This window comes from Salvelinus sp. IW2-2015, linkage group LG16 (genome assembly GCF_002910315.2).
Source record: "Salvelinus sp. IW2-2015 linkage group LG16, ASM291031v2, whole genome shotgun sequence".
Lineage (NCBI taxonomy): Eukaryota > Metazoa > Chordata > Actinopteri > Salmoniformes > Salmonidae > Salvelinus > Salvelinus sp. IW2-2015.
This window is the reverse complement of record NC_036856.1, coordinates 32,856,660-32,866,750: the sequence shown is the minus strand read 5'-3', so window position 1 is coordinate 32,866,750 and position 10,091 is coordinate 32,856,660. Positions and strand designations below refer to the sequence as shown.

General features: G+C 45.5%; 1 protein-coding gene across 1 annotated transcript in view; it reads left to right on the top strand.

The window, feature by feature from the left end:
- The window catches only part of LOC111975470 (tensin-3), an 86,558-nt gene that overhangs the window by 50,998 nt on the left and 25,469 nt on the right, over positions 1-10,091 (top strand). Inside the window, exon 11 of the mRNA XM_024147555.2 lies at positions 1,044-1,946. Within this exon, the coding sequence (XP_024003323.2) occupies positions 1,044-1,946 (903 nt within the window). The remainder of the gene's footprint in view (positions 1-1,043; positions 1,947-10,091) is intronic.

Below are 10,091 nucleotides of genomic sequence, written 5' to 3'. Positions count from 1 at the left end.
CACCCTTACGAGATGTTGTATGTATGGGGGAGAGAGGAAGGGGGTAGTCATTCAAAAATCATTCAACTCCTATTTAATTTCACACCAGAGTGAGTTCCATGTAACGTATTATGTGATTTTGTTAAGCCCAAATTTGGACTCCTGAACTAGATTTAGGCCTTGGCCTAAGCAAAGGGGGTGAAATCATTATGGCAATGAATATAATTTTGTTTATGATAACAAAAAATGTTTTATGCAAAATATATAATAATTGTTTTTTCTTCACTTTGACATTACAGAGATTTTGTGTAGATTGTTGACACAAATCTATTTTAAATCCACTTTCTAACACAAGAAACTGTAAAGAATCCAGGGGGGTCTGAATACCTTTTGCAACCGCACTGTATGTGAGGAAATTGTTTTGTGTTAAATTTTTTTCAAAGTGTCTGTGTCCCATAGGCTTTTCCAAAGTGTCTGGGTCCCATAGGCTTTTCCAAAGTGTCTGTGTCCCATAGGCTTTTCCAAAGTGTCTGTGTCCCGAAGGCTTAAGATTCTTTACTTGTTCATTCATATTCCATGTATTCCATTCTGGTCTGGGTGAGCTAGGTGTTAGGCGGTGTGATGTAGCGTGTGTTTGTGTTGCCTGCATATTGAACGCTGCTGGTGGTTGACTGTGAACACGCTAGCTAACAGGCTAATGCCGTGCTATCTGTCATATCAGAGCCCAGGTGGAGGGAGGGGTCCTCTGCTCTGTCAGGCTTGGTGTGTTCTTTCTGAGACAGAAGCGACTACGCAGATAAAGACGCACACGCAACGTAGAGCTCACACAAAGACACTGCTGTTATCTAGATGGAGTGTGTCTGGTCTGGAGACAAGGCAAACGTGTGTGTGTGTGCATGTATCTGTGAATGTGTGTGTGTGTCAGAGGATGACTAAGAGAGGAGGGTAAGGGTTCTAGGTTGTAAAGCGTGTACTATGTGTGACTCAGTAGATGTCTATGTGTGTAAATATTCACTATTTGTTATGGCTGTCTGTCTTACTCTTCCTCTCCTCCTCTTACTCAGCTCTGCCTCGTAGCCCGGGCCCTGTCGATGGCAACCTATACGCCAGAGTAAGGAAGGGAAGTAGTGACGAAGGAGCTCCGTTTCACCTGGCAACCAGCTACCCTATCCCCAGTGGCCTTAAACTGTCAGCCAGCAAAGACTCAGGCCTCTCTATCGCCTCCCAGAGGACCGGAGGTATTACTGCTGTGAGCCCCAGGAGAGGGCCCAGTCAGGACGAACTTACCCAGCTCAGGCGGCTTCTATCTGAGGTCGGCCTGGAGCCTCATCTGGAGGACATGACTGACCTCCCAGCCTCCTGTAACGCAGCGAGGGAGATGAAGGGGGACGAGGCTGGGTTAGGGCAGCCTGTGAAGGCCTCTCCTAGCGAGAGGGAGTCAGACATCCTTTATGATGACGAGGTTAGCCCCGAGGCTAGCATTGGCTCGTTCTCCTCTGAGTGCATACTTGAAGCCCAGGGAGTGGTCCAGAGTGGAAGTGGATACTCCACCCCCTCCACCCAATCATGGGTGCAGCAGCAGCAGATAGTCGTCAGGGGGCAGGACAGCCCTGTGGATACACTTTCTCTGATTGGTCCAAACAACTTGTCACTTCCAGACACGCCCAATAGGGGGAGCAGCAGCAGAGAGTCGGTGCAGAGAGGAGTGGAGGGAGGGGTGGGGTTGCCTGTACACACCACCCATACACCGTTGCCCTCAGGGGAACCTTGCGGGCAGGAGGAGCTTGCCTCGTTAGCCACAGACATTGATGAGTCCATCGAGCAGCTTAACCAGCTGATCCTAGATCTGGACCCCACCTTCATACCTGTTCCCACCCGACACACCCCCCTCCCCCTTGCTCTCTCCACTTCCCTCTACACCAATGGTAACAACCATACGACGACACATGCCAACGCCAGCCAATCAGGTGAGACCATAATTTAATAAATGTATTTGAGATACAGTAGAATCACAAGGAAAGGTACAGTAGAATCACAAAGGTTTATTCCCTCCCATGTTCCAGTCTATTGTCCTCAGTAACAGTAGAATTATCAAATTTAGGAGGCCTCATCTCACAGAGGCGTGGTTATGGAAGCACATGTAAGGGAAACAGATCAACAGTGGGCTTATACATTACAGCTGTACTGTTAAAGATTTCCAGTGGAATCCCTCAGAGACATACCATAAAACAGCTGTCTGTCTGTCTGTCTGTCTGTCTGTCTGTCTGTCTGTCTGTCTGTCTGTCTGTCTGTCTGTCTGTCTGTCTGTCTGTCTGTCTGTCTGTCTGCTCTGTCGTCTGTCTGTCTGTCTGTCTGTCTGTCTGTCTGTCTGTCTGTCTGTCTGTCTGTCTGTCTGTCTGTCTGCTCACTCATGTCCTCACTCAACTCACTCAACATCCACCTCACTCACCTCACTCACTCACTCACTCACTCACTCTACTCACTCACCATCACTACTCACTCACATCACTCACTCACTCACTCACTCACTCACTCACTCACTCACTCACTCACTCACTCACTCACTCACTCACTCACTCACTCACTCACTCACTCACTCACATGATGCCAGATGCCAGGCTAAAGAAAATAAAGTTGTTCCAGTTTTCAGATGTTTATAGTGGTGCAGGTAAAGAGCTAGGTTTGGCATGTTCTCATAGCAGAGTTCAACACAGACACTTTATACACCTTAATGTAACACTACCTGGCTGTGAAATACCCTTCTAGCCAAGGGAAGTCTGGCATGGTCCAGGGCTTGTCCACTGTGTTTGCTGAGTGGGTGTAAAAGTTTGCTTAAGCCGGTAATAGATGCTTCTATATAAACAGTGTAAAATCAGTGCCTCATAAGTACAGTACAGTAAATGACAAATTAACATCTTTAACATATTTTTTAAGCAACTGGAAGAAATGTCTTCACAGCCAGGAGTACATGTACTATAGCAGAACCCAATCAAACTTAGCTGTAGTTGTTGCAGGTGGAACTGTACTGTATGTACTGTATGTATTGTACTGTACTGTATGTACTGTATGTATTGTACTGTACTGTATGTACTGTATGTACTGTACTAAGTACTGTACAGTATGTACTGTACTGTACTCTATGTACTGTACTGTATGTACTGTACTGTATGTACTGTATGTACTGTATGTACTGTACTGTATGTGCTGTACTGTATGTACTGTACTGTATATACTATATTCTATGTACTGTACTCTGTGTATTGTTTGGACTCTATGTACTGTACTGTATGTATTGTACTGTTCTGTATATACTGTAATATATGACTGTATGTACTGTACTGTAGTGTACTGTACTGTATGTACTGTATGTATGTACTGTATGTGCTATACTGTATGTACTGTATGTACTGTATATTACTGTATGTACTGTACTGTATGTATGTACTGTATGTACTGTACTGTATGCACTTTACGGTATGTACTGTACTGTATGCACTGTAATATATGTACTGTATGTACTGTACTGCACTGTAATGTATGTCCTGTGCTCTATGTACTGTATGTACTGTACTGTATGTACTGTGCTGTACAATATGTACTGTATGTACTGTACTTTACTGTATGTACTGTACTTTACTGTATGTACTGTGCTGTGCTATACTTTATGTACTGTATGTACTGTAATATATGTACTGTATGTACTGTACTGTATGTACTGTGCTCTACGTACTGTACTGTTTGTACTGTACTGTACCGTATGTACTGTATGTACTGTACTTTACTGTATGTACTGTGCTGTGCTATACTTTATGTACTGTATGTACTGTAATATATGTGCTGTATGTACTGTACTGTATGCACTGTACTGTATGTACTGAACTGTATGTACTGTATGTACTGTACTGTATGTACTGAACTGTATGTACTGTATGCACTGTACTGTATGTACTGTAATGTATGTACTGTATGTACTGTAATGTATGTACTGTATGTACTGTATATTACTGTATGTACTGTATGTACTGTACTATACTGTACCCTACCATACTATACTCTACTGTATGTATTGTACTGTATGTACTGTACTGTACTACTGTATTGTACTGTATTGTACTCTACTGTATGTACTGTAATATATGTACTCTACAGTATGTACTCTATGTACTGTACTGTATGCACTGTACTGTATTGTGCTCTACTGTATGTACTGTATGTTTCAGGACAAGGGGATATTGTGACAACTAACTGATACTGTAAAGGTTAAAATTTTTACTTGGACTTCCAGTCATACAGTATGATCAGTGAGGTGTTTATTCCACTACCRATCTACCTTCCTAGCTACCCCCTGCTAGTTCTGTCCTGTGTGTTTATTTCAAGTTTATTTGGCATGTGCACATGATACAGAAGGCGTAAAACAGTACAGTGAAATGCTTTCCCAACAATGCAATATTCAATATCAAGAATAGAGAAATAATATAAACAGGTGAATATGAGCAGCACAKGGGCTACATTACAACAACAGGAGTGGAGTTAAGCATGTAGATCAGAGCAACTTGATCAGTTGGACCCAGTCCCAGACAGATGGAATAGGAACATATGGAAATGTTTTGGAATCTAGCATAAAGAGAGTGTGTGTTGGTACCTACCATAGAGAGTAATCACACATTCCCAAATCCATTTCAGATGTTTTGGAAACCCTGCGCTCCAGGGAAGACCTGCTCCGATTACAGAATGACGGTAATTCCAGACACCCTTCCGAACACCCCACTGAGGGCCTTGCAGTAATTCACAGTGATTCATATCGCCATGGCAGCCAGATTTGCATGTCGCGATGACAGCAAGCTTTGAAGTGATGCAGAGGAAGGGAGACACCATTGAGTAGCAACGAGCATGCCTCACCCACCTGAGGATGTATTTTCAGACATCTAATTCCTGTGTTTGAGGGGTGAAAAATCCTATTGTCACTTAATCTTGCAGGATTGATGTGCTTTCATTTTACTCCTATGACTCTTTTATACTTTTATTGCCTGTTGTTTTTTCCCCGTTAACATTACTAATGCGGAAATGTGTAATGACCTGTCCAAAAAAACCCAGTAATGGCTGAAATAGGCTCAATGGAATACATCGTCTTTTTTTTCCTTTTTTCTTTTTTTTTCTCCCCAATTTCGTGGTATCCATACAGTAGTTACTGGTCTTGTTTCTATCGCTACAAACTCCCGTACGGGCTCGCGGAGAGAAGAAGGTCGAGGCCATGCGTCCTCCGAAACACAACCCAACCAAGCCTCACTGCTTCTTAACACAGCAGCGGCATCCAACCCGGAAGCCAGCCGCACCAATGTGTCAGAGGAAACACCGTACACCTAGCGACCTGGTCAGCGCACACTGTGCCCGCGCCCGCCACAGGAGTCGCTAGTGCGCGATGAGAAAAGGATATCCCTACCGGCCAAACCCTCCCTAACCCGGACGACGCTAGGCAATTGTGCGTCGCCCCATGGACCCTCCCGGTCGCGGCCGGCTGCGACAGAGCCTGGGCTCAAACCCAGAGTCTCTGGTGCACAGCTAGCACTGCGATGCAGTGCCTTAGACCACTGGCCACCCGGGAGGCAATATATCGTCTTTCTGTTGAATCTATAAGATCACTAAAGCTTCGTCTGGATTTATAGCACCATCTCAACACTTACATCACAAGAAAAGAAATGAGTAACACATTTTGGTGGAATAAAAAAAAGTGATAATTAAATACAGTTGAAATGTTTACAAATTAGTTGCGCTGAAATGAAAGCAACTTCCGCATATGAACACTTAGATGATAGTTATGTCTGATCTTGCAAACAATGCCAAGTATGTTTAGATGGGTAATCTAGAGCCAAGCGTGTTGATTTCAGTTCAGGTGACTGCAGGTAGAGTAGATAGAGCAGGTAGGGTAGACAGAGCAGGTAGAGTAGATAGAGCAGGTAGAGTAGACAGAGAAGGTACAGAGCAGGTAGAGTAGACAGAGCAGGTAGAGAGAAAAGAAGGTAGAGTAGAAAGAGAAGGTAGAGTAGACAGAGCAGGTTAGAGTAGACAGAGCAGGTAGAGTAGACAGAGAAGGTAGAGTAGACAGAGCAGGTAGGGTAAACAGAGCAGGTATAGGAGACAGAGAAGGTAGAGTAAGACAGAGCAGGTAGAGTAAGACAGAGTAGGTAGCAGTAGACAGAGAAGGTAGATGTAGACAGAGCAGGTAGAGTAGACAGAGCAGGTAGTGTGGACAGAGCAGGTAGGCGTAGACAGAGCAGGTAGGGTAGACAGAAGAAGGTAGAGTAGACAGAGCAGGTAGAGTACACAGAGCAGTAGAGTCGACAGAGCAGGTAGAATTAAGACAGAGCAGCTGGTAGACAGAGCAGGTGGGTAGACAGAGAAGGTAGAGTAGACAGAGAAGGTAGAGTGAGATCAGAGCAGTATGAGTACGCACAGAGAAGTAGAGGTAGACAGAGCAGGTAAGAGTAGACAGAGGCAGGTAGAGTAGACAAGGAGGAGCTAGGGTAGACAGAGCAGGTTAGAGTAGACAGAGCAGTAGAGTAGATAGAGCAGGTAGAGTAGACAGAGAAGTAGGGTAGACAGAGCAGTAGGGTAGACAGAAAGGTAGAGTCAGACAGAGCAGGTAGATATAGACCGAGCAGGTAGGGTAGACCAGAGCAGGTAAGAGTAGCACAGAAGAGGAGAGTACAGACAGAGCTAGAGTAGTACAGAGCAGGTAGGTAGACAGAAGCAGGTAGAGTGCGGCGCAGTTTGTAGACCAGCAGAGGTAGAGTAGACAGAGCAGGTAGAGTAGCCAACAGGGACAGAGCAGGTAGTGTGGACAGAGGCATGTAGGGTAGACAGAGAAGGTAGAGTAGACAGAGGCAGTGTAGAGTAAGACAGAGAAGGTTAGAGTAGAACAGGAGAGGTAGAGTAGACAGAGCAGGTACGAGTAGACAGAGAAGGTTTAGAGTGACAGAGCTGTAGTGTAGAGACAGGAGCAGGTAGGGTAGACAGAGGCAGGTAGGGTGACAAGCGTAGGGTAGACAGAGGTAGACGAGACAGAGAAGGATAGAGTAGTAACAGAGTGAGGAGTAGATAGATGCTAGAGTAGAGCAGGTTATGAGTAGAAGGCAGGTTAGTATAGCACAGAGCAGGTAGTACAAGCCAGTAGACAGACAGCAGGTAGGGTAGACAGAGAAGTAGGAGAACAGAGAGAGGTGAAGAGCTCCAGTAACAGAAGAAGGTAGAGTAGACAGAGCAGGTAGGGTAGACAGAGAAGGTAGAGTAGACAGAAGCAGGTAGGGTAGACAGAGCAGGTAGAGTAGACAGAGCACGGTAGAGTCTCAGAGAGCAGCAAGTCAGGAGATAGACAGCAGTAGATGCGAAAACAGTAACGCAGACAGGTAGAGTAGACAGAGCAGGTTGAGAAGTAGACAGAGCAGGTAGAGTAGACAGAGCAGGTAGAGTAGACAGAGCAGGTAGAGTGACAAGAGGTTAGAGTAGACAGAGCAGGTGGTGATAGGCCCGAGAGTAGACAGAGCCGGGGTAGAGTGGACAGAGCAGGTAGGCGTGAAACAGAGCAGGTAGCAGTAGACAGAGAAGGATGAGTAAACAAGAAGGTAGATAAGACAGAGCAGGTAGAGTACACAGAGCAGGTAGACGTAGACAGAGAAGTGTGGTTACGAGTAGAAGGAAGCAGAGTTGAGAGAGAGCAGGTTAGAGTAGACAGAGCAGGTAGAGTAGACAGAAAGGCTAGATAAGCATCAGACAGTAGACATAGCTAGAGACAGAGAGTAGACGAGAGACAGGCTAGGACGTAGAAAGGCGGGTAGAGTAGCGAGACGAGAGAAAGGTAGAGTAGACAGAAGAGGTAGAGTAGACAAGAAGCAGAGGTACGAGCAGGTAGACTAGAGCAGGTAGAGTAGACAGAGCAGGTTAGAGTGGACAAGCAGGTAGAGTAGACAGAGCAGGTAGAGGACAGAGCAGGGGTAGAGAGACAGAGCGGGTAGCAGTAGAACAGAGATAAGTAGAGTAGAAGGAAGACAGAGCAAGGTAGAGTAGGACAGAGCAGGTAGAGTAGAGCGAGAGGCAAGGTTAGAGGTAGACAGAGCAGGTTAGAAGTAGACAGAGGGTAGAAGTGACAGAGCAGGTAGAGTAGAACAGAGCAGGTAGAGTAGAAGCAGAGTAGGTGAAAGAGGTAGAGACAGCAGAAGTAGAGTAGACAGAGCAGGTAGAGAGAGACGACAGAGCAGTTAGAGTAGACAGAGTAAACGGAGTAGACAGAGTAAGGTAGAGATAGACGAGAGCAGTAGAGTAGACAGAGCAGGTAGAGTAACACGAGAAGGTAGAGTAGACAGAGCAGGGTAGTGGGACAGAGCAGGTAGCGGACAGAGGAGCGAAGTAGACGAGCAGTAGGTAGACAGAACAGTAGGTAGACAGAGGACGGTAGAGTAAGACAGAGCAGTAGAGTAGACAGAGCAGTAGCTAGACAGAGCAAGGTAGAGTAAGACAGAGCAGGTAGGGTAGACAGAGAAGGTAGAGTAGACAGAGCAGGTAGATAGACAGAGCAAGGTAGGTGGACAGAGCAGTAGGGTAAAGACGTAGGAGCAGGCAGGTAGAGTAGACAGAGCAGGTAGGGTAGACAGAGCAGGTAGATTAGACAGAGCAGGTATAGGTAGACAGAGACAGGTAAGTTAGACAGAGACAGTAGAGTAGACAGAGCAGGTAGAATTAGACAGAGCAGGTAGGTAGACAGAGAGGATTAGAGTAGACAGAGCAGGTAGTGTGGACCAGAAGCAGGTAGGTGGACAGAGCAGGTAGGGTAGACAGAGCAGTAGAGTAACAGAGCAGGTAGAGTAGACAGAGCAGGTAGTTAGATCAGAGCAGTAGAGTAGACAGAGCAGGATTAGATTAGACAGAGCAGGTTAGGGGAACAGAGAAGGTAGTGTGGACAGAGCAGGTAGCAGTAGACAGAGCAGGTAAGAAGTAGACAAGAGCAGGTAGAGTAGACAGAGCAGGTAGATAGACAGAGCAGGTGGTAGAGGGTAGACAGAGCAGGGTAGATTAGACAGAGCAGGTAGGGTAGACAGAGAAGGTAGAGTAGACCGAGCAGGTAGAGTAGACAGAGCAGTAGTGTGGACAGAGCAGGTAGAGTAGACAGAGCAGGAAGGAGGTGGACAGAGAGGTAGTGTGGACAGAGCAGGTAGGTAGACAGAGAGGTAGAGTAGACAGAGAGAAGGTAGAGTAGACAGAGCAGGTAGAGTAGACAGAGCAGGTAGACTAGACAGAGCAGGTAGAGTAGACAGAAGCAGGTTAGATTAGACAGAGCAGGATAGGTAGACAGAGAAGGGAGAGTAGACCGAGCAGTAGAGTAGCCGAGCAGGTAGCAGAGACAGAGAAGTAGGTAGACAGAGCAGGGTAGAGTAGACAGAGCAGGTAGAGTAGACAGAGCAGGTAGGGTAGACAGAGCAGGATTAAGAGAGAGACAGAGCAGGTTAGAGTAGACAGAGCAGGTAGAGTAGACAGAGCAGTAGACTAGACAGAGCAGGTAGAGTAAGACAGAGCAGGTAGACTAACAGAGCAGGTAGACTAGACAGAGCAATGTTTGGTGGTGCAGCCCTGTTCCTCGCCTTTATTGTACTTATGTACTGTAATGTATGTACTGTATGTACTGTATGTATCTGCTGTATGTACTGTGCTGTATATGCTGTATGTACTGTACTGTATGTACTGTATGTGCTGTACTGTATGTACTGTATGTGCTGTACTGTATGTACTGTATGTACTGTACTGTATGTGCTGTATGTACTGTACTGTATGTACTGTATGTGCTGTATGTACTGTACTGTATGTACTGTATGTACTGCATGTACTGTATGCAGTGTATGTATGTACTGTATGTAACTGATGACTGCATGTTGCTGTATGTACCTGTAGATTATGAATGGCTTTTAATGTACATGTTACTGTATGTACTGTATATATATTGTATGTACTGTGCTGTATGTCTGTATGTACTGTTATACTGTATGTATATACTGTATGTGCTGTATGTACTGTACTGTATGTGCCATTATGTGTACTGTACTGTTGTAGTTGTACTGTATGTGACT